This window comes from Rousettus aegyptiacus, unplaced genomic scaffold (genome assembly GCF_014176215.1).
Source record: "Rousettus aegyptiacus isolate mRouAeg1 unplaced genomic scaffold, mRouAeg1.p scaffold_m13_p_17, whole genome shotgun sequence".
NCBI classification, from domain to species: domain Eukaryota; kingdom Metazoa; phylum Chordata; class Mammalia; order Chiroptera; family Pteropodidae; genus Rousettus; species Rousettus aegyptiacus.
In genome coordinates, this window is record NW_023416292.1 from 32,530,681 (window position 1) to 32,555,937 (window position 25,257).

The 25,257-nt window shown below is 35.7% G+C and overlaps 2 protein-coding genes across 5 annotated transcripts in view; both read left to right on the forward strand.

Annotated features, from left to right (window-relative positions):
• The window catches only part of PTPN22 (protein tyrosine phosphatase non-receptor type 22), a 37,205-nt gene extending 25,932 nt beyond the window's left edge, over positions 1-11,273 (forward strand). For all 4 annotated transcript variants that reach the window (XM_016124353.2, XM_016124355.2, XM_016124354.2 and 1 more), the window contains 6 exons: positions 1,098-1,125; positions 2,232-2,315; positions 2,565-2,680; positions 3,162-3,192; positions 7,013-7,090; positions 11,007-11,273. In XM_016124353.2, coding sequence (XP_015979839.2) covers positions 1,098-1,125; positions 2,232-2,315; positions 2,565-2,680; positions 3,162-3,192; positions 7,013-7,090; positions 11,007-11,071 — 402 coding nt within the window. In that variant the 3' untranslated portion in view covers positions 11,072-11,273. The remainder of the gene's footprint in view (positions 1-1,097; positions 1,126-2,231; positions 2,316-2,564; positions 2,681-3,161; positions 3,193-7,012; positions 7,091-11,006) is intronic.
• A 1,826-nt stretch (positions 11,274-13,099) lies between these two features.
• RSBN1 (round spermatid basic protein 1) overlaps positions 13,100-25,257 on the forward strand; it is a 37,105-nt gene continuing 24,947 nt past the window's right edge. The window contains exons 1-2 of the mRNA XM_016124352.2: positions 13,100-13,863; positions 23,578-24,251. Coding sequence (XP_015979838.2) covers positions 13,158-13,863; positions 23,578-24,251 — 1,380 coding nt within the window. The 5' untranslated portion in view covers positions 13,100-13,157. The remainder of the gene's footprint in view (positions 13,864-23,577; positions 24,252-25,257) is intronic.

A 25,257-nucleotide genomic window follows, 5' to 3' on the forward strand; every position in this document is an offset into this window, starting at 1 on the left:
ACAAACTATAGTCCTACTCAGCAAGACCATTTTAAATAACTATCCAACAAATATTAGTTAGATAACTACATATAAAACAACACACTAGAGGATGTGGGGCATAAAAAGATGTGTAAGACACAATGATTGCCTTTAAGAAACTTAGAACTCTAGGAGTAGAGATATAAGATGTGTACAGAAGTCTTTATTTTTGTCTATTTATTATAACAAGGCAAATATGATCAGTACTGTATGAAAGATAAGAGATTCGAAAGTATGGGAGATTCTTTCAGCTTAGAAGCGATCAAGGAAGACTTAGTAAAAGTGGAAACATTTGAGCTGATTCTTTTAGGATAGTTGAAGCAAAAATAATTTTTTCATAAGTAGATAGCTAGTTAACAATGGTCATTTGGTTGGTTGTATTGTGTTAGCTGTAATAACATATTATAGAGAGTAATTTTTTGAATGGCACATATCATATTATTTAAGATAAACCTTTTAAAATAATGTTTCCTGCTTCTGGAAGAAAAATCTGTGCTTTCAATAATGTTATGCCTTTATATAGTCTATATTTATATATTCTGTATGAACCAACTATCTTAAAATTTCAGAGATCAGAAAAGTAATTAACTAAACAAACATATAAACATGCCTACAAATGCAATCCTGGTAGAGAAATATACTCTATCTTTTTAATTACACTTTTAATTTACTAGTAATTATTCTTATTATTGTTAATAATATGCTACATGTAATAGTCTTTATCTTAACAACTCCAGAAGCAAAGAACAATCACTCCTTTTCCAAAGTCAAGAAGTAATTTTAATTTCAACAATTTACCTAATTTTCAGGAAGAAGTTCTGAATAGAAAGGAAATAGGTCAAAAGAGAATCAATTTAGGACCAACTGCCATGACATATAAAAATCATTCTAAGAATCGATGCCTTTTCATAATTCAGCGTACTTATAAATTAGGAAAAATAGGGTTAATGTTTCATAACTATCTCTATAGGTATATGAAATACAATTTTAAAGTGCTACTCATGGCTTTGAGTTTGTAAATTTGTGTACATATTCTTCTTTCACTTTTCTTTTTTTTCTTTTTCTTTTTTTTTTAGAGTGTCAAAATCCGGAGTCTCAAATCAGGTAAAAAAAGAATTTTTCTGGCTTTAGATGACATTTAGTCCCAAGAATTTGTACTGCAAGAATGGTTCGTTAAGTTTAGAGTAATTTACCTCAGGAAATGGCATGGTTCCCGTAATAGCTTTCACTATTTATTGATTTATTTCTGATTTTCCCAGGCTAAGAGTTTTGTCTTGTCAAGAGAGGAGTTTAGAATTCTACTCCTTGATAGATAACCCTTTAAAAAATTATTTCAGGTAGAATCTCTTAGAACTTTGCAGCAGTTCCATTCTATAGGTTTTATCATTATTAAGAGTGTGATTCTAAAAAACTATTTCTGGCTACTTTGATCTTTAATTTGCTTTCCTTCTCCATTACTTTCCTGAGCTTTGCTTGTTTTATATATTGAATAACAACATTAACAGCTAACATTTATTGGGCACTGATAAGCACTTTACATACACTATAACAGGTGGTAATTGTCCTTAATGTATTTGTTCATAGCAATATATTAGAGCATTATCACAACAGTAAAAATTAACCATATAATTCCTTAATATTATTTAATATCCAGACTTTATTCAGTTTTCTCAAATTGTATCAAAAATGTCTTCTTACAGCTATTTACTTGAATCTGGGTTCAAAGTCTGCTATTGCATTTGATTTATATGTTTCTTAATTCTTTTCAAATTTGTAGCAGTTCTCTTTCCTTTTTACATTTTTCATGCCATTTATTTATTGATGAGAGTGGACCATCAGTTCTAAAGATTGCTAATGCTCTGGATTTGGCTGTTTGTATTTACCATATCCCTCTGTCCCCAGGATTCTCTGTAAAATGGTAGGTAGAACTAGAAGCTTGATCAAATTCAGGTTCAATTTCTTTAGGAGAATACTTTTGTAAGTGAGCTACAAGTCTGTGGTGAATCAGGGGCTCATTGGCTAAAGAGCTAGAAGGACAAAGTTCTTGAGGCATCAGTCCTCATTCAAATAATTTTTTATTTGGTTCTTTTAAGTTAATATTGAAAAATTGTAAAAGTTGTACAAAACCAAAAAGAGGTCTTCACTCAGGATTTTAAAATGACGGATTCTTTTTTTTTTTTTTGCTTTGCTGTTTATTCTTCTTATCGCAGACCTACAACAAGATCGTTCTTCTTCTCCACCACCTCCACTCCCAGAAAGAACCCGAGAATCGTTCTTTCTAGCAGATGAAGATTGTAAGTGGCAGTACTGTCTCTCAAAAAAGTTATAAAACCAAGACTATTAAAAATTGAATGATAAAGTAGGACTTAAATGAAAAGGGTATAAAGAATAATTAAATAAGATAAAAATAATACATTAAAAACCCATAATATATTATAAAAATAATGCATAAAAAAGATAAGCTAAGAATTATTGAATGTATACCATATATAACCTAAAGGCTTAAGAAGTTATGCAACAAAACACCTTTTTTTTTTTTTAAGGTATGCAGGCTCAACCTACAGAGACTTATTCTACTAGCTGTCCTAACACCATGGAAAATTCAACATCTTCAAAACAGACATTGAAGACTCCTGGAAAAAGTTTCACAAGGACTAAGGTAAAAAAGATAGGAGTTTATGGAAACATGCCAGAGGCTTTCTATTACTGAAAGTGTCCTCATCTCCTTGACTCCCTTGAAAAGGCTGCCAGCATTAAAAAGGAAAAGTAGATTAACTCTCTACTAAAATTGATTGTTGGTCTCACAACAACCAAAACAAATATAAGGAAACTGAAAAGAAGAAAAATACATCTTAGTTTAAAATATACCAGATAAAACCAGCAACTTTTCCTGATGTTCTGATAGCTCTACTTGTAAATACGCAGTGTGATTCTCACATGGATGGGAAAAATAACAAAATAAAATCAAATGGAAACTTGGCACTGAGTTAAAAATGGCAAGATGGAAAAATGGTTTTGTGCATTTTGATGGCTATTTTTAGGGAAATTAATCCTTTTGACTAAAGTCTATATTTCTATTTGATTGAAGAATTTTAGATTTCATAAGAAAAACTAACATTTTTCTTTCTTTATTTTTGTAGAGTTTGAAAATTTTGAGAAACATGAAAAAGAGTAAGTTTCTTTACACTTAGTTTTTAGAATATACATATCACTTTCATAATTATATAATTTTTCCTTATGTGACCACTCTGTGAAAAATTTTATATTATTCCTAAACATAGCCTCACGAGGGTCCTATGGATCATAACAGTCACCCCCAAAAGCTTGTACTGCCAGACTCCTCAGTGGTGGTATTGGCTAGGGAGTAAGGGGTGGGGGTTAGTTTCTGTTCGATAGTCAGAAATAATCGTATGATGTTTGGCACTTTCTACCCATCCTAAGATGCTATCGTCCATATTGTGTTATTTAAATTTCCCTTCAGTCTAACCTCAGATGTATTTTCTTTGAAAACAGTCACAGCAAAGCATATTGTGAAACAAATGTGTTGATTTAATGAAATAAGCAAAGTATTGACACGTTTCCATTTTTACCAAGTATTATAAGCAATAGTAAGTCTGTTGCTTACTATTTCTGTTATGTTGTAATGAAAACAAACCCCAAAGACTCCTGAAACTGTGGGAAACTGATTATTTTAGAAATCCTATTTACATCTACAGAATATATAAAACAGTGATATACTTTTTACAAATTTGATCCATTTGGTTAATCTTCAGGGACCAGATAGCTACTTGGCATTATACTAGTGTTATCTGGAGGGACAAAGAATGCTGAGGAAACTTGATTTTAGGTCTTATCTCAGTGAGGAGGTTAATTTATAGCCGAGTCTTACTCCTTCCTCTAAGTTTTCACTCTATCTTCCCATCCGTAAGCGTGTGCTTGTCTGCTTTCATTGCCACCCTTGATCTCTGAAGTGAACCGATTTCTCACCTTGATGGCTAAAGTATGATTGGAAAATATACCCTTTCCTCTAAAGCCAATCAAAAGGGAATTTCAACACCTCAACAGCAAATTATAGTATAAAACAGTAGAATTAAACAGCTAAAAGCAAAGAAATGAGTGACTTGAATAGCCAACCAAAGACTGGATTAATCAACTTAGCTTATGAAATACCTAGGTTTCTTTCTTTAAAAAACAAAAACAAAAACAAAAACAAAACTTTCTCTAGTTCCAGCACTGTCTTAGGGATATCAAATAAAGACATAAATTTCAGATGGATGTAGGTTTGCATAGATTCTACATACGAGACTCTCTGAGACTCAGAGTAAGAGCTCTCAGGTCATTCACTGAATCTAAGCTAATTTCTATTTCTCAGCTGTCTTTGCCCTCTGGTTTTTTGTCCTTACTTGATCTTGAAGCTTTAGACTTATCCACCTGCACCTGCATGTATGTCCTCTTCCCCTCCCAGGTGGTTCAGGACTCCTGAATTCCATGTGTCGTCCCTTTAGCCTGGATCTCTGACTGGTTAAAGCTGGTCCTACTTTTTATGAAATTAGGATTCTTCATCTTTGGTTTTCAGCTAGAATCAAAGCCTATTGTCTGTTTGTCTGTCTCCATTCATTCATTCATTCATCCATTCATTCACTCATTCAATATTCACTGAGTGCCTACTATGTACCAGGCGCTCTACAAGGCATTGAGTATATGATGCTGAGCAGAACAGATACTGGACTTCGCCTTTGTGGAACTTAAGTCTAGTGAGGTATTCAGACATTAAACAAGTAAATTCACAAATACATATAGGGACCTAGTTTAGAATGCATAATCTAGGAAGCCCTGACACATGCAGGAGCAGCTATCCAGGAGAGGAATGGGCAGAAGTGTTCTCCAGATAGAGGGAATAGCATATAAAGAAGCTCTGGGGTGTGAGTGTGGGGCGTTACAGGAATTCAAGGCCATAAGAGCTGCAGGGTATTAAGAGAAGTAAAGTGTTGCTGAAAAGATGGTGAAGATGGGGAGGAGGTAATTAGATCCTCGTGAGTCATGTTAATGACCCGAGGGGAGGTCACAGAAAAATTTTAGGCAGAGATGTTAAATAATCTTTTTTAAAAGGATCATTCTGGCTGCTGTATGGAGAATGAATTATAGGGTCACAAGAGTCAAAACTGTCAACCATCATGCCTGATGCCTGCTTTAGGTGGGAAACTTTTATTGCTCAGAAATCCTTCAGTTGCAAAACCCAACTTAAGCTAGTGTCAACAGAAAAGAGAAATTTGTTGGCCTGTAACCAAGAGTTCAAATGATGTAATCAGGACCTAATCTCTCATTCCATATCTCCCAGCTTTGTTTCACTCCGTGTTAGGTCACTTGTAGGCTAGTTTTTACCATGTGGTTTCAGGCTTATGACAGAAAAAAACTGAGCTCTTTCCTGGTTGCTTAAGCAACAGTCTGATGACTAGTGTTGATTGGGCCTGATTGCCTTGGTTTGGCTCATTTGCCTGTCCCTGCACCAATTACTGCCAGTGTATTCAATGCTCTGATTAAGCAGGACAGTGTCATACCTAATATTTAACAATTATTATGTGTGGACACTGATCAATAAGGAATGAGATCAGACCTAAACAACTGGTGTCAACATGGCAAAGTCATAGTCTATGGGTAAAATCAGCTCTACCAGAAGTGTGGGAGCTGAAAATTGGGGAGGGGCGATTTCCTAAAGGAAAATGCAAGTTCTATTAATTAATGAATGCTGGGCAGGTAAAATAAAAGTGTCTATGACAAGCTGCCAATATGTAAAATAGCAGTGAGGTGTGTGTGTGTGTGTGTGTGTGTGTGTGTGTGTGTGTGTGTGTACATGTACATATATATTCCAAATCTTTGTCTCCTGATGTTAAAAAAGCCAATACTCCTTTTTTGGGACAATCGTTTTCTGTCTGAGGGATGTATGTAACTCTCAGCTCATATGCAGTAGAAAATAACTGATATCTCTTGAACTTTCTCACCTTCACCCACTTCTTATTCATGTCGTATCATCAGTGCCCAATGCTTGGCATATAGTAGGTATTCAAGAAATAAATATGTATTTTAACCGAATCTGATTGAAATTCAGTATGTACTCTAGTGATTCATACTCAAGTACCTCCAGGAATGGGGAAGTAGTTCTAGAATCCTGGCATTAGGTGTGTGTGTACAAACATATGCAGTTCTCATACTGCATTCTGAAAATGTTGAAAACAAAACAAAAAAGGTGACTATTTGATAATTTCTCCCCAATTATGTGCTGTTTCTTAGAAAGTTTATACACACCTGAAATTATCTTTTTTTCACAACTAGACAGTGTTCCTGCAAAAGCAGGTTGTATTTTCACTGGATTGTTTTCAAATTGGGCAGAAACTGATACATGAATATATTAAGGTGCTGGGAAACAAAATATATTTTAAGCATACCTATAAGTAGCTAAAATAGCAAAACAATGAAACGTAATGCTTTTAGGAGATTCTAGGTCTAACTAGAATCATCTATAATGGGAAAAAAGTAGACTGGAAAGTGAAGAAAGATATTATAGGAGTAGAGGATAGTGTAAAAAGAAAATAGACTTGCCATAGATGAACAAAAGTGGAGACAAATGATTTAAAAGTGCACTATGAGTGGTAATAGTGCAAAGTAAGGTGAAGTCGAAGGCCAAAAAAGTTGATTCACAATATACTGCCTCTTATTCCTGAATCCTTTGGAGATTCTCTTTAATGCTGGGCTTTACTATACAACCTGTTTTAAAGAAAAAGAAATCCTTCAAAAAATACACATATGAAAATGAGAAGATTATAGTGTTGATCCATTTGTAAGCATCAATATTTTGTTACATTTGATAGTAACATATTTATTTGGGAGTATTAATTACTTTGGAGGAAATGTTTGATCTCAATGTTATGTGGTCTGATAAAGTAATCTGAATTTGTCTTCATTCTTTCCTTTACATTTCTTCTTTTGATTCTAGGTATCTGTAATTCTTCCTCACCAAACAAGCCTGCAGATTCTGCTCAGTCAAATAACTCCAGCCCTTTATTGAATTTCGGTATGTATGTTATTACCTAGCAGAATTAAAAAAAAAAAAAAACACTTATCTAAATTATTAATTTACAAGAGGTACAAGTTTAAATATGACTTGAGGTTGCATGTATAGGTTCCTATATTTATATGTTCTTTTCCATGCAATTTATCTTTTTATTTTTGAGCTCAGCTACCTCTTAACATTTAACATAGGACAGTGTATTCTATTACATAGAATTGCCTAGCATATGTGGAAAATAAAGCTAGGTAACCAAATGATTATGTTAGCATGTAGTAAATGAATGTAACTGGCCAAAGGAAAAAAATCTGAGTTCAATAATACTCCAGTTCAAGAAAAGTTATAAAAAATATAGAAATGTAATTAAAAATATCCCCAGTAGTTGCTACTATCTTGTATAACTCATTCAATAGCAGGAGCCGAAGCACAATTTAAAGGAACAATTTGTCCAATTATCCCAAACTATAAGCTATAAACTTAAAATAGTAATTCACTATTATTTTAACCATTCAATTATTCTATGTGCCATAAATTCATGATACTATTTAAAGTGGTATCATGTGTACCACTTTAATAAGTATAGCAATTAATAAGTATATAGTAATATAGTAATAAGTATAGCAATTAATGTAGGACATTACTTCTAAAAATTGTTCACTAAAAAGCAGACTCCTGAAAGCTTGGGGGACCCCACCTTGAGAACTACTGTCCTGTGGTGGTGTCCTTATGTGCATGGTCAAAACTGGCTTGCCACCATATCCAGATTGCAGGTGAGGAACACATGGGAGAGGTGTGGCCTCCTCTTCTGGTCTTAGGCACTGGCCTGGAGCAACGTTAGGTCAGCTCACATTCTCTTGACCAAAACTTAGACATGTGCTACATCGAATTGCAAGAGAGACTGTGAAATGTAACAACACTGGGCGGACAATTGCACTTATACAATTCTATTCCTGAAGAAGCAGCAAGGAAAGGTTTGGGTAGACGGGTAGCAGTCTCTGCCATACCTGGATTATGATCCCTATCTCACCTTGGCAAAATATTTAGACTCTCTGGATCTGTTCCGTGGGCTGTACAATTTTATTTGGATACATTAACATAAGGTTTAAAACGTAATATAATTTATAATTTCCTAATATATAGTTAGGAAAAAAGTTATAATTAGAAAACATAAGTTATTTTTATGAAATCATTTAGTTAAAAATATTTATATAGAATATTTTATAACCTATGAAAACAGTAAATTTTGCCTTGAGCACAAATGTCCCCTGCTTCCTTCTTTTCTCTCAATCAGTGGTAATACTTGAGTAACTCATGGCCACCTAACTTTACAACAGTCTGTGATCTATTCTGAGGATAAAATATGAGCTGCCTCCATTTTATTTCTTCTCAAAGTTAAACATTTTACCTACTTAAAAAGCACCACTTTCTCATTGGCTCTCTCTTATAAAGGAGGAAACATAAATTGTAAGGAGATTTTAATCAAAAAAGTATTTAAATCTGAATGAAAAAAATTAGTGGCTTATAAACATTTTAATTTTTCTTGAATTAGCCTATATGCAAAAAAAAGGTAGCCCACTACTGTTCTAAACTATTGAGATTTGATGAGTGAAAAAGACTGAACGTATGTATTCTTCAAATTGCAGATACTTAGTCCTTGCATATTATGTTCTATTCTCAGTCTGGCTGGGTTCCAATCAAGCTATCTGGACTAATGGGTGATTTTGTGACTATTGTGTGAAACTATTTAACCTAAAATATTTTCTCTTTTTTTGCTACTCAGAGGAGTAAAATGTATTTGAACTAGGTTGTATGCCCCTTCTGCATTTTTTTTTTACCATCACTTTTAAATTTTAGTGGGTTTCTTGTTTTTATCTTCTTTTCCTCCTTTTCTTCCAGTTCTGGTATAGTTTTTTGGAAGGTTCAGATGCAAGCAATACTTGGGGTAGTTACTACTGTGTGTCAGGTATTGTTCTGAATGCTTTTACAAATACCTCATCTGATGCTTTCAGCAGTTCTGCAAAGTATATAATACAATTTTGTAAGATGATGAAATTAAAGGTATAGGATAAACTTTGAGTTTTCTGTTCTGTTTTCCTTTTGTATTTCAAATCTTTTATTGATCAATTTGAACTTCTAAAGTTCCTAGGTATAAGAGTACCTTAAAAATATACCTCCATCAAATATATTGCTGAACCGATAAAGAACCAATGTCATCAACCTTGACATATTTTGAAAGTACTCAGAAATAGCCTTCATTGGTTGCGGAAAATTTTCTCATCTTCTTTCTTTGGGCCAGGTCGGGGAGGAGTGTTTGAGGGAGAGACGTAAATGATTAACTACATACTTAGTTTTTCAGGATTGTTTATCACTTTATTTTTTTCTAAGCTTTTCAAACATAATCTCTTAGCAAATTGAGGGCTTTCTGGATTGAAGCAGAAACATAACTAGATTTAATACAATAATTTTATAAAGCACTATTATTTAAAAAGTGCTTATTTTTCTGAAATTGAAACTTGCCAATTCTGAAATGCAAATAGAAATCACAGCTAGTTATCACCTCACACCTGTTATAATGGCCATTGTTAAAAAAACAAGAGCCAAGTGGTAGAGAAGCTGTGGAGAAAGGAGAACCCTTGTTGATGGAGATGTAAATTTGTGCAGCCATTATAGAAAACTGTATAGAAGTTCCTCAAAATATTAAAAATAGAATTACCGTATGATCCAGCAATCCCACTTCTGGGTATATATCCGAAGGAAATGAAATCATTATCTCAGAAGAGATGACTGCACCTCATGTTAGTTGCAGCATTATTTGCAATAGCCAAGACAGAGAAACAACCCAAGTGTCCATTGACAGATGAATTGATAAAGAAAACAGATAAAGAAAAGTTATATATGTAAATATTATTCAGCCATAAAAAAGAAGGAAATCTTGTCTTTTGTGACAACATGGATGGACCTCGAGGGCATTATACTAAGTGAAATAAGTAAGATAGAGAAAGACAAATACTGCGTGTTCTTACTTAGATGTGGAATCTAAAAAAGCTGAACTCATAGAAATACAGATTAGAATGGTGGTTGCCATGGGTGAGGGTGGGGGAAAAGGAGAAATGTTGGCAAAGGGTATAAACTTCCAGTTAGAAGATGAGCAAGTTCTGAGCATCTAATATACAGCATGGCAACTATAATTAATAGTACTTTATTATATACTTGGAAGTTGCTAAGAGAGTAAATCTTAAATGTAATCACAATTGAGGGAATGGAGGTGTTAAATAACGTTAATGTGGTAATCATTTCACAATTACATATGTAAGTGTATCAGATCATTATGTTATAACCTTAAACTTACATGTTATATGTCAATAGTATCTCAACAAAGTTGTGAAAGGATACTATATACTCAATTACCAAAGGCTAAAATAACTAGGGTTCTTTATATAATTATTAGCATTATTAAATTTGTAAGTGTGCTACAAATTTAAAATGTTATTAGTATTCTATTGTTGTCATTTAAGCATTAATTACTATAATATCTTTACAATCTGTTACTAAATTGATAAAGATACTCGCCTAACCTTTGGGGAAAATCCATGGATTTGTATATATTACAGTACACTCTAATATTCAAGTATCGTCTTTTTTTTCATTCAATTTAAAAAACTTTAAATTTTCCATTACAGTTGACATTCAATATTATGTTAGTTTTAGGTATACAACATAATGATTAGACATTTACATAACTTATGAAGTCATCACCCTGATAAGTCTAGTACCCATCTGGCTCCATATATAATTATTACAATATTATTGACTATATTCCCAGTGCTGTACTTTACATCCCCATGATTTTTTTTTAATAACTGACAATTTGTACTTCTAAACCCTTCCCCTTTTTCACCCTCAATTTTATTTTTGTTCCCAGGTTTTGCAAATCGTTTTTCAAAACCCAAAGGACCAAGGAAGCCACCAGCAAGTTGGAATATTTAACACAGCTTGGGACTATAGGCTGAAAATGCATCTGCAAATGAAATGGCTAGAATACAGCTAAGATATGTGCTCTGTATTCATGGTAACAACAATGAAGATGTGGTAATGTGTTAATAGCTTTTAAAAGAAAAGCAATACTTTTTGTAACAAACAAAATCAACAATAAAAGCTACAATAGCTAACTTTCAAAAAAAAAAAAAAAGAAAAGCAATATGCAAATAAGTGCCAGAAGTTTTATGTTTAATCTCATTTACAGTGGATTGGAAACTGCAAAAAAGAATTTGTCATTTGAGCTTATGTAGAGAATGCTGTATGAAAAAATTTAGAATGGACGAATTTTCCATTTTGAGGAGTTATTTTTATTAAACTTTACTTTTCTACATAAATATAAACTTTAAAAGATTTGTAAGAATTGGATCGCAATTAAAAGTCTTCATTGCCAGGATTAACTATAAAAAGTGTTTTAAAAAATCTTATTTGGTGGTTGCAGTATAAGATCACTGCTTGTGAGAGTGATTATTCCCTGGGAGTTATTTTTGCCTAAAAGAAGTATACCTTGCATATATTCCAAAATGTGAAAAACTGTAGTTATATTTAAGAGACTATAATATGTAAATAATTACTGCAATCATTTTTTATTTGTATATAACTAACAAGATGTTTAATTACATTCCTAATAAATGTTAAAGTCATTCAATTACCAAATCTAGAATAATACTAGCTATCTTTTGGTATCATTTTCTTCACTTCAAAGTTTCTATATAAACATGTGCAACTTATACTCCATCAATCAGAGGTACCAGTAGTTTAAACATTTGTCCTACACGAATAAGGATCTACCATATTTTAAGACTATCCGATCTTTCAAATCTAATTTTATGTAACAAATTAGTGGGTATTACAAAGGATGCCTCCAAGTTCTTCTGGTTTAACTTAAAAAAGTTTATAACTTTTAGAAGTATGAAGTACTTAAACAGCAATTGTTCTCAATATTTTTCATTAGGAAGCCAAATGAAGATGCAAATTGGATGAAATATTGTTTATTGTAGTGCAATGTACACAATACATGCTCAATAAACTTTTTTTTTTTTTTTTAATAACTTTAGTGTTCATTTAGCTGAATACTTCTCCAGGCACTAGTGGTATCAAACTAGAAATTTTATCTGCGTACTTCATCATAATCAATTATTTCCAAATATTTTTTATCAAGGACCAAATATACTTTTAAAAAAATCAGGTAAAATTTGAAGTGACGATGAAATTGACAATGAATATCTGAGCAGAAACTTTGAACAGTGACGATTTGGGGAGTGCTCTCTGGTAGACACACTTCTAAAATTTATGCAACCTTATACTTAGTTTAAAACAGCTTTTTAAAAAGTTTAAAACATGGCTTTCCATCTAGGTTTTTTTTTTTTTTTTTTTTTTTTTTTTCCCCTCTAACCGTAGGGACGTGTTCAAAATAAAAGACTGGCTCTACCCTTCCAGGCGTTAGAGGGGCGGCGCTCCCCCGGCTCCCAGCCAGTTCCTGCACCTGCCCTGCTACGCCTGTTCTTGTAACCATGGCAATGCCCACGGGAAGGTTCAAAACACTTCTGGACTGCAGCCCCACTAGATTTTTATGCAAAATCGCCCTCATTTTACATATTGATGGGTTCCCTTTTCCTCTTCATCTCATCGCTTGTTCAAGGGTAAAAAGGCCGGAGATTCTTTTACCTCACAAAGGTTAGGAGAGGAAATGTGCAATTTAAAAGTAACTATGGAGACCGCCAACCCCGCATAAAATGACGAAGGGGAACAGGAAGATGATAATGGGAACGCGCCGCCAGACTCGGAAGGCCATTAACATTGTTTCGGCCGTTAAGGCGGTTGGCGGCAACTCTCCGCCCAGCGGCGGTTGCGTCGCAGCCCGGAGCGTGACTCGGCGCACGCTCGCGCTCGGCCGCTGCACTCCGGCGGCCAGGCGGGCGGCGCGGGGCGCGGCGGAACTACCGCTCCCATGAGGCCCCGCGCGGCCCGGGGCGCTGTACAATAGAGGCCGGGCGGCGCGGCCTGCGGAGAGGCGCTGCGAACGGCCGCTTCCGGCATGCTCGGCCCCGGAGCCCGCTCCGCCGAGCCGCAGAGGGCCGGGCAGAGACTCCAGTGCCCAGCGGGCCGTGCGCGGACGGCGCTTGCGCGGTGCGCGGACGGGGGGGCGGTCGGGCCATTTAAATGTGTGTTTGTGGGTGAAATGGCTGCGCAGGTCGGAGCGGTGCGCGTAGTACGGGCGGTGGCGGCGCAGGAGGAGCCGGACAAAGAGGGCAAGGAGAAACCCCACGCTGGGGTCTCGCCGCGGGGAGTGAAGCGGCAGCGCCGAGCGAGCAGTGGGGGGGCTCAGGAGAAGCGGGGGCGGCCGAGCCAGGACCCCCCTCTCGCTCCCCCTCACCGGCGGCGTCGCAGCCGCCAACATCCCGGGCCGCTGCCGCCGACGAATGCAGCCCCGACCATCCCGGGCCCTGTGGAGCCTCTGCTCCTGCCGCCTCCGCCGCCGCCTTCGCTGGCGCCCGCCGGGCCGCCCGTCGCCGCCCCGCTCCCGGCCCCGGGCACCTCGGCCCTCTTCACCTTCTCGCCCCTGACGGTGAGCGCGGCCGGGCCCAAGCATAAGGGCCACAAGGAGCGGCACAAGCACCATCACCACCGCGGCTCCGATGGCGACCCCGGCGCCTGCGTTCCGGGCGATCTCAAGCACAAGGACAAGCAGGAAAACGGCGAGAGGACCGGAGGGGTGCCTCTGATGAAGGCCCCCAAAAGAGGTGAGAGCAGGCGAACTGGCCGAGCTTGGGCTCTGTCTAGGTCTTAGTAGGGATATCCCGCCCCTTTAGCGCCGAACGACGCCGAAGCCCCGCTCACCTCATGCCGCCCCACTCTCCAAAGCCCACTGGGGTGGGCTCCGCATTTCAAACCGTTGACACAGCCTGACCTACTTGAGGCTTCAGGCTTCCAGGCCGAGCTGTCAGTTACCAACTAACCCTCTCACCAGCCCCCCGCCCCCACTCCCCAAGGTTTTTCCGACGTTTTCAAAATCAACAGGGTTTCCGCGCCTTGCGGGTCCTTGGTGTGGGACTAGTAGGTGGGGTATTAAAAACTGCCCTTCTGGAGTAAAGGCTTCTCGCTAAAATGCTTTTTTTCTTGTTTTCCTTGATGGAAAGCTTAAATATTCACTCTCCTCCGCTCCAGAATCTTCACGGGCATGTTTTGGGGCTTTAACGAGTTTGAATTTTTAGAGAGGTTAGTAAGACTCACTGGTTGCCTTAGTTTCTGCAAGGTAAATTATCAAACGCAGTTTATCTCCGTTTCTTTTTTGTCTGGAGGTTAAACTAAGTTGTAATTTTCACGTTAGATCTTAATTCTCCGAAAAGGGATGGGGAAAGTTGTGTCTTCCCTTTGATCCTGGTAACTGGGACCAACTCTGCCAGTAGTAGATGGTAGAAGCAGGAATTCCAGTTGCATTTCATTTTGTCTGGCACACAACAAATTGGGAGTTTATTTAATTCCAATAACCTTCGCCAAAGTCAAGAATATTTAATTCAGAAAATGTGGAACTACTTAATTAAGCCTGGGTTTAGAGAAATTAGGTAGGCCCAGATTGATGTCTTCCTAGTTCCAAGTACCTGTAGCATTATTTACAGTCGCTGTAGAAGCGGGAGGGGCTGTGAATTCTGATTATGCCATGTGTTTGTACTTTGTATAAGATTTTATATAATTTGTTAGTCGTATCTCCTCAATATTGTATCTCTGTGTTTCTCAGTACTGGGCCAGTTAGGTTATTACATGTTAATGAACCAGTATTTCAGTTTATAAAGTTTTGTGAGTCTTGGATTCCTTCACATATTTGGTCTTGACTTAGGGCTAATCAATTTTTTTTTTTTCGTGCTACTTTCAAATAGTACAATTTATTGCAGACAATTGCTCAGTAAGTATTTATTAAATTAAATCTTTCTTCCTTTGGTAGGACTTGTGTCAACCTGACAGGAGTGCCAGTTTCCACCGTCAATATGCAATTATCTTGCTCTGTTTTATTATTACCTTTATTTCTCACCTCATTTCGTGTGTGTGCATGCACGTGTGTTTGTTAACTGCATAGAGCTAGAGGGAATCTTAGAGATCGTCCAGTTCAAATTCGTGTAGTAGAAGTGGAAACCAAGGCCCCAAATTAGTACCAAGTACAAATATTTAAAAAAATAATGAATCTTTGACGTAATAGGGAGTAGAACCCAGACCAAGTTCAAGTTCCACACCAGCTGCATGGTGCTGCTTTCTCTTTTTTCCTATTTATTTTTCCCACTTCTTTGCTTACCCTTTTCCTTGGCATCAGAGTGCCAGTAGCCAGCCCCATCAGGAAATTCTGACCTAGCCTTCCTTTTATACGAGGATAGTGGCAATTACATGTGATAGTGGCAGCTACATGCCTAATAATAATTCACAATGTGCTTCTCGCTGAAGATTTCACAGGTCCTGTGTTCTTTAAAAAACAAACAAAAACAAACATTTAACCAGTGCTGTCCAGCAGAACTTTCTCCAGTGATAGAAATGTCCTGTGTCTGTGCCATGCAGTGTGGTGGCCATTAGTCACATGTGTCCCTTGAAACAAATCTTGGAGACTTGAAATGTGTCTAGTGTGACCTAGAGACTGAATTTTCTATTTTATTTAATCATAATTAATTTATACTTAAATAGTTCCTCTTGGCTAGTGGTTACCATGTTGGAGAGCACAGCTCGAAACATTTGTAGTTTGCCAATATGTGAAGAAGAGAAGTGGATTAAGATCATTTAAGCTTGTTTAAAATTGAGATATAATTAACATCTAAATAATATAAACATTAGTTTCAAGTGTACAACGTAATGATTCACTATTTGTACATATTGCAAAATGATCAGCACAATAAGTCTAAACATTTTAGCTTTTGAATGAGAGACTGTTGAATCCATTGTATATTATAAAGGGAAGAAGGCTGTCTCCCCGGGCAGATACGCTAGGGAAAAACCCTAAAAGCCTTCTAGATATGTGACACACCCCGGCATTTTAGCAGTTCTGAGAACCCTACAGAAAATAACCTGGTTCAGACTTGTTTAATCTAGGCTTTTGCACACTCTTTGGATACATTTTATTTTTTTTCCCCGCTGAGCATCTTTATACTTGTTACCCTGGTATGATGCAGGAGACATGCCTCTGGAGTCAACCTGAGTTTAAATTGTAGCTCTACCACTTAACTGTGTGATGGTGGGCAAATTACTTTAACCTCCTCTCAGCTTCACTTTTCCTGTTTGTTGAATGAGTTGTGGTGTTTCTATCATAAGGTTGTTGTGTGGTTTAAATGGGGCAATACGTGGGAAGCACTTAAAACAGTGTGGCTGATACTAGGCACTATTACAACTGCCTTTTGTTATTTTATCACACTTGGTACCTGAAACAACTCTTAAGATTAATAGGGAGGGTGGCTGCACTCTTATTTGCAGAGCTTTGTTTTCCCTTCCCATATTAGATTTTCAGAAACTCCTTCAACTTTTTATTTTGAGATAATTATTCACAAGAAATTGCAAAAATAGTACAGAGGGATTGTTACTCTTCACTAGTTTCCCCATGTGGTTACACATCTTACATAACTTGTATCTCAACACCAGGAAATTGATATTGTTACAATAGTGTGTATGTACTTTTAGATTAGTTTAACCACTGCTATAAGCCAGATACATAATTATCCTATCACCAGGAAGATCCCCTAGGTGTAATCCATTCATAGTCTTAGGCATCTCTTATGTCTCCCCACCTTCCCTAACTCGTAGCAGCCACTAACCTGTTCTCCAGCTCTGTAATTTCATCATTTTGAGAATGTTAAGTGTGTGTGTGTGTGTGTGTGGAATAATAGGGAAGTATGTATATATGTATATATATGGAATATAGATACACACATATGTGTGTGTGTGTATATATACACGTATATGTATATATGGATTAATAGGGAAGTATGTCATCTGAGATATTTTTTCCACTCAGCATGATGTCCTTGAGATCCTTGCAAGTTATTGTATCAGTAGCTCACTCCTTTTCATCACTGAGTAGTATTTTTTTACTGAGTAAAAGTTTAGAGAATTCTTCATGTACTACAGATATGAGTCCTTTGTCATTTATGTGGTTCACAGATATTTTCTCCCATTCTGCTGCTTGTCATTCCATACTGTTAGCTGTCTTTCACAGAGCAAAAGTTTTAAATTTTGTCGAAGTCCAGTTTATTGATTTTTTTTTCCTTTTTATGAATCATGTTTTTAGTGTCATGGCTAAAGTCCGAAGACCTAGATCCCAAAGATTTTCTTGTCCCCCCCTCAAAAAAAAAGGTTTTCTCATTTTAACTTTTACATTTGAATATGTGATCCATTTGAGCTGATTTTGGAGAAGGCGTGAGGTTCAGGTTGAGGTTCTTTTTTTTTTTTTTTTTTTTTTTTTTTTTTGCCTATCGATAGCTCCAGCACCTTTCGTTGGAAGAAAGGCTGTTCTTCCTCCATTGAATTACTCTTGCACCTTTGTCAAAAATCAGTCCCATGACCTATTGTTGTGCCACCTGTGAGCTAAGAATGGTTTTTATATTTTAAATGGTTGGGAAAAAGCCCATAAATGGTGAAAATCATGAAATTCAGATTCAGTGTCCAGAAATAAAGTTTTATGAGAACATCACTCTGCTCATTCAAATTTTTTGTCCGTGGCAGCTTTTGTGCTACAGCAGTGGAGCAGAGCAGTTGAGACAGACCATATAGCCCACAGAGATTGCTCTCTGGCTCTTTTTAGAAAGTTTTCTGATTGCCGAGGTAGATCACTCAGCTAAGAGATGTGTTCCTGCCCGCAGCCCAGCAGTATTCAATCCGGACTCATGTATAGGTTAATCACAAAATTTGGATTCCAGACCTTTGGAGTCGCTCATAAATAGTTGAAACAAAAGTTTTAATCTGTAAATGCTAAGGTAAACTTGCTTCATCTGTAAAATGAGAAATGAAGGATCTTTGAAGTGACATACTTGAAATTTCTAATTATTAAGTGATAGAGATACAAAAATGTTTTTTTTATTTCTCATAAGCAACAGGCTTGAGTCTTAATTAACCTGACAGTTACTTATGCCTTTTGAAATCTTAAAATTTTTCTCTCCCTCTTATTGCTCATTATAAGAGTAGAAGAGACTAACTTCCTCCAAAAAAAACATCAAAGGAAGTAATACTTCTTTTTAATTATTCTTTGTTACATTTATGATTTTGGTACTATTTGTTGAAAAAGGAAAGGGGGAAGTCTATCCTCATATTTCTCTTCAGTGTCATTAAATAACAGGATGGCTCATGTGTGTTCGTGTGTGAGTCAGTCTCCTTTGCTTACAGTTTTTTCATCTTTGATCAACTGCCCAGCTTGGTCGCAGGGAGTGTCCCAAAATCAGACAATTGAAATTTTCTGTGTCAAAAGCTATTGGCAGGAATTTTAAATCCAGACATAGTTAATTGTTTTGTTGATAAGAGTGGAATTATTTTGAGATTATACAGAGAACTGAAATAAACAGATAATCTCATTTAACAGAGCAACAACTTTGGGGACTGGTATTTTTTCATGCTCAACCAGAAAGAGGCAAAAAAGCCTTTAGGGCCTGGAAATTTGGTATGACATAATGCCATCTTCTGCATAACATAACATCACGCGGAATTATCCTGTAGTCGGCACCCAGTAAAATCTTCGTTGACATAATGCTCCCTTTATTGGAGATTCTTCTAAGACGCCTCAAGTCTGTGAATTTAACTAGACAATTTTAGCTGATCTAGCAGGACTGTTGTAGAGTGTAGTTGATAGAGAAGACAGAAACACAGTGGAGTGGAGTGTATTTAAGAGTTTATTTTAGAGTCAGACAGGTAAGAATTTGAATCTGTTGTCATCTGCTAGCTTTGTGACCTAATATGAGTAACATGTCTTGTTTAAAGCTCTGTTTTCTTCTCTGTAAAAAGATTCGAAGATTAAAATGAGATAACATGATTCCTAGTAGACATTTGGTAAATAGTAGTTTTCTTCCCTCTTTCAGAGATTTTTTTTTTTTTTGCCTTTTTATGTGTTTCTGTTATGGTACAATACATTGTACCCTAGATTGGTAATTCTAGCTTTAGTTTTGATATCAAGAGTTATTGCCAATTTCAAGAAATGTTATCGAATATTATTAAAATAATATTAAAGATGGTGAGAATACTGTGATGAAGGCCTTACATTTATTGTCTCAGTTAATCCTTATGATAACTCTGAGATAGAAATTGGTGTTGATAACGTTTTAAGATGAGAAAACAAGTTTATAGAGGTTTATGAACTTGTCCAGAGATTTGAGTAAGCAGTGGAGCTGGGACATTAACCTGTTTTTCTAACTGTAAAACACCTGCTCCTAAACACACTCCATCGCCTCTGCAATGATCTGTTTTCAGGTGATTGTAGTGGTAAACATGTATTGGGTTCTAGGACGATTCAAAATACTTTCTGTACTTTGTTTCTTTTACTCTGCACACTGACTTTATGAGGAATTACTATTATTTCCTTCCATTTACCAATGAGAAATACAGTACAGAGAAATTAATTTGGAAAAAAAGGTAATACTGCTAGGACAGGAATTCAAATCCAGCCAGCCACTCTTAATCTCCATAATGTGGAGCGGGGGATGCGGTTAAAGTAAGACAATGTCATAAACGTACAATGCTTTACTAAAATAATGTGCTTCAAAATGAGCAGTTTTTAGTTTTTAGTGAGGTTTTTATATGGAATCAGAAGAACTTAATAATTTTTTTTCAGAAAAGTTTAGTCTTTTTATTATGATGAATAAAATATTAAAGCAACTGTTTTGCTTATCCACCATGATTTTTAGGGATCGAAGATATACTTTTTTCAGTTCTCTGATTCAAGCCTAAGAATAGTGTTATGATTAACGTTTTGTAATGTGGAAAGCTAATTTTTTTGCATTAATGAAAACTCTCAATAGCAATATTAAATTATATTTGATAATTGATAATATTAGCACATATGAGGATTTTATTGATAGTATGTATTAATCTAGTTATAATGACCTTTTTTAAGACAGCTAGCAATTTCTCAGATTAATGTTTGTATCTTCCTCTGTAGAATTACTTATCTTTAGATTTAGTATCAGAGTTTGAATATGTGAGAGCTTTCCTTTATCATAGTGTAACTTGTTCTTGTTCTATAAAAGAACTATTGCAAAGTTTTAGATTTTGCAGTACAGGGAAATATTCAGATGGTACTTCCTGAATACATTATTTTTAAAGTTTCATCACAGTTTCATTTTTTTCAAATTGACAAACATTAAAATTGTTTAAATTTATTTTTATTTTTTATTTTTACTTAAATATAGTTGGTCTTGAATACATTCTCTTTTGGAAAACTAACCTATTCTATCAGAAATGGAAAGATTCTGAAGACTTTAGATATTGACTTTTTAAAAAAATTGAGATATAGTTGACATATAACATTGTGTAAGTTTAAGGTGTAAAACATTGATTTGAATCTTTTATATTGCAAAGACAATGACTTTTAAATAACGTTTTAAATTTAAGGTAAGGCAACCTCAGTATCATTCTCATAAAGCAGTCATGGCTTACTGTAATAATCTTTTAATAACTGTATGTACGCCATTCTTGATTAACTGCCGCCACAATAATTCAGAAATAAATTTTGTCTATTTATGGAAATTCATTAGCTAGTGTGACATAAGTTGTCTCAAATTTGTCTATAAACAAAAATGAACTTTCTGTATGTCAGCCTTAAATAAGAAAAACAGGATTAGTGAGTAGATTACTGAAATTTATTTCATATTTTCCATTTTTATCATACGGAACTATGAGATTACAATCAATTTAAGATCTTTTTCTTTATACAGTGTTTTTTTTTTTTTTTTTGAGATGGACCCAGTTGGACTAGTTGAATGGTTCTTATATAAATGAGTTTTGGAATAAAACCCATAGAGACTTGGCCATGTGAGAAATGCCATTGGTAATCTGATAGTAATATAGAAAATGTGTTACAATCAGGGCAGCTCCTTGGTGTTCATTTCAGTGGCAGATCTAGGTCACAATTCATCTTCTGCATACCAGTACCTCCTCTGAAGTTTAAAATAACAGGATCTATTCAGAGAAATATTTTTTTTTCTGTGAAATTGCTAAAACGTTTAGCAGAGGGTAATTAGATGATTTTTAAAATTGGTCTAACCTTTATATTTAATGGCATTAACATTTAATTACTTGGGAGAATTGCCTAAATTACTGACTGGGGAAAGTATTTCGATTAATTTTATTTGGTAAGAAATATAAATGACTGTTACTAAGTGTTTTAATGAATTCTCAAACATTTAGTTGTATGTAGAATAAAAGATTACTTTTTTGTCAATTTAAATAATCTGATTACATGTATATTTTGGTAAATGTTCTCAGTTTAATTACAAGTTATATTTGCAAAAGGTTTTCTTTTTGTTGTTTAAAAGCAAGTATTAAAGAGAATGAAAGTCATTTGGTATCTATGCACTTTAAAGTCTTTAACTTGCACTTTAAATATTTTCTTGAGAATAATTTTGTATAGAGTACTACAGCTATCATATAAATACATATTATACTAGGTAAATTTTTACCGTAAAGCTTATTGAACTTGTTCTTCCCAGGTGTAGTAATAGGATTTTTTGGAGTATCTGTCTTAATGCTGAATTAGTTGAAGCATGTGAGAAATACCATTGTTAGGTGGATAAATTCTATACAGTAAATACTACGTTATACTTGAAGGTTGATCAGGACTATAGGTGATATTTAATCCTAAATTCTTGCTAGGTAAATTTTCCAACTAGTAAATAAAAGATGCCATTCTATTTTAGGTTGTCAATCCATGATCATTCATTAAAATTTAAAAAATTAATTATAAAAGTAATATGTTTATTTTAGAAAATTAGAAAATGCAGATAAGCAATAAAGAAGCTAGACATTTATAATCCTACAATCCTAGAAAACTCCCATTAACACCTTTGTATGTATTTCTCCAGGTATTTTTCTGTGTTATATACTAGAAAACATACATAGATAAGTCAGAAATTTCCCTGTCTTCAGGTCTTTTGCTTCTCCTTGGAATATTTTTCTCTGCAAAACATGCTTGTCTTATTATTTAGGACTCAGCCTAAATGTCACCTCTCGAAGAGAGCTTCCCCAGCATCTAGAGTAACCTACGGATACTTTTCTTTTTCTTGTCCAACTGTGTTGTTGTAAGGTCTGAGAGAGTGGGGACTGTGTCTTAGTTAACACCATATCCCTTGTGCCCAGAAGTGTCCTTCGTACATAGTAGGTACTAAATAAATGTCTGAATGAATGAATGTTTAGTATTATAAAAACGGGGTAAGAATGTACATGTGTTAGATAACTCTGGAAAGAACGGTAAGACATGTACGTATATGTATATATGAGTATGTGTATGTATATGTATATACATACATATATCCTACCTTGGATTGTTTACAGTCTAGAGGAGAGGTGGAAAATGAAATAAGTAATAGTACAGACTATGTTTAAATGCTGTGATGGGAAGTACAGTAATAAATAAACACATAGTTAGAGTAGCTGTCCCAATTGGGTGGGAAAGTTATTAAGAGAAGGCTTTCTGAAAGAGTGACAATTTCAGTATTTTGTAACCTTGTAATTTGTCAGTTCTTTTCACCTATAATGTAATTTATAATGGTTAGGTAGTGTTTAACAGTATGCAAGTACCAGAGTTTAATTCGTATCCTGTTATTGGATGGACATTAGGGGATTCCCAAAATAATACTGTCGTGGATGGATATCTTTATGTATCTTCAGTTATTTTCTTATGTAACTTTTACTTGTGAGTGGAGTTTTTTGGGCTGAGAATTATAAATATTTTCAAGGCTTTTGGTACATGTTAATTTTGGAGGGCACCAAATTGCCCTCCATGAACGTTGTACCAATTTATACTTCTAGCTACAGTATGTGAGACTGCCCTTACACCCCCAGTTGGTGGGCACATTGGTGTCCTACAGTTTTATTTGCCTTTGTTTGATTCACCTGTATGTAACATAGTAATATGTAGACTGCCAGCAAAATATGTAAAGCAAAATATTTTGAGCTTCGGTTTAGATTTTACAAGGGTTACTGAACAGGTATACCATACTGTATAGCATATGTGAAATCAATTACTTGGATATTTCCTTTAGTTTGATGGCAAGTCATTTTAAGTTACATGCTAATCTTGGCATTATCTACTTTTTAGCATAATCGTCAAGCTAGAATATTATTATATTTTAAGGTCTTTGTCTCATTCATTTTATAAACATGTAAGTTGTAATGGCAAATTCAGAGAAACTGGAAATAGGCTATTTAATTTGAGATCAAGTACCTTAGGAAGCTTGTATGTCGACACTAGACCTAGCAACTAACTTCTTTTTAATTATTGTGGCCAGAAACACCAGATGAAAATGGTAAAACCCAGAGAGCTGATGATTTTGTCTTGAAGAAAATAAAGAAGAAAAAGAAAAAGAAACACCGAGAAGATATGCGAGGAAGACGCCTTAAGATGTACAATAAGGAAGTACAAACCGTCTGTGCTGGCCTGACGCGCATCAGTAAGGAAATCCTCACCCAAGGACAAGTGAATAGCACTTCAGGAGTTAATAAGGAGTCCTTCAGGTATCTGAAAGACGAGCAGCTGTGCCGGTTAAATTTGGGCATGCAAGAATATCGGGTACCCCAGGGAGTACAAACACCTTTTATGACTCACCAGGAGCATTCTATTCGCAGAAATTTCTTAAAAACAGGTACTAAATTTAGCAACTTTATTCATGAAGAACACCAGTCCAATGGTGGTGCTCTTGTCCTTCATGCCTACATGGACGAACTCTCATTTTTGTCTCCAATGGAGATGGAGAGATTTTCTGAGGAGTTTCTTGCTTTGACATTCAGTGAAAATGAGAAAAATGCTGCTTACTATGCTTTAGCAATAGTGCATGGAGCGGCCGCTTATCTCCCAGACTTCTTGGACTACTTTGCTTTTAATTTCCCCAACACTCCAGTGAAAATGGAAATTCTGGGCAAGAAAGATATTGAAACAACCACCATTTCAAATTTTCACACTCAGGTAAGGTAAAATCATTGCTAAATTTTTTAGTCAATACAGTTACAGTATCTCAGCAGTGTTAACCTCATTCTTTTGCATAGCACATATCAGTACATTTTTGATAATTTTTGGTGGTAACGGCATTTCAAATTGTTTATTTCTTTAATTGAAAATCTTAATTGCTGAAGTTCTTTGGGATGTGGCTTATTTCTTTGGTCTAAGAAGTGCTTCATACATGTTCTACATCTTTACAAGTCTTTATGGAAAACCAGCTTGAAAACAAATCCATTCTTTCACAAATCAGGTAACATTGGTGTGGAAGGTGCGATTTAGATCTGGTAGCCTCAGTGTAACTTCAGTAAACTTGCCTTTTGTGTTATAATAAAACACACGAAGGCATTGGCTGATTTATTTGCCAGGTTTTTGCTGCTTTCGTTTTCCTTTCAGTAACTTGTTGGCAGTCTATCCCAGAAACATACCTTATTTACGTGACTTGGAAGTGTCACCAGGTAGACCGCCACAGCCTCTGCTCCGTCTGCCTGTGCACGGTTATAGGTGAAGACATTTTCTGAAGCCTTGCCTGGGCAGCTAGGCTTAAGTCAGCAGGGAAACCTCTCCTTCCTAACCAGTGTTTTTTCACCAGACATTTTTTTCAATGAAGTTATTTTAGGGCTTAAAACAAAGTTGAAAATAACGTCCTAGTTTTTTCCTGCTTGCTTTTCTCATGAGGATTATGAACGTGAATGGTCAGCTGTAAGTTTGTATCATAGATGTAAATTCTACGCAAATTTAGTGGAGAACGTTACACTCTTTAGGGATTTATGGTTATACAACCTGTTTTTTCAGGTTACCTAATAATTTGCTGCCATTCTTAAGAATTTTTTTTTAGGCAAATAGATTGTTGTACAGCAAGACTCTCAGCTTCCTGCCTTGTAGTGGTTTCAAGCCACTTCGATTTGAAACCTCCTCTAGCTTGAATCTTTTTAGTGATTCTTACCATCCTTGCCTCCAATGAGGGGAGTATCCA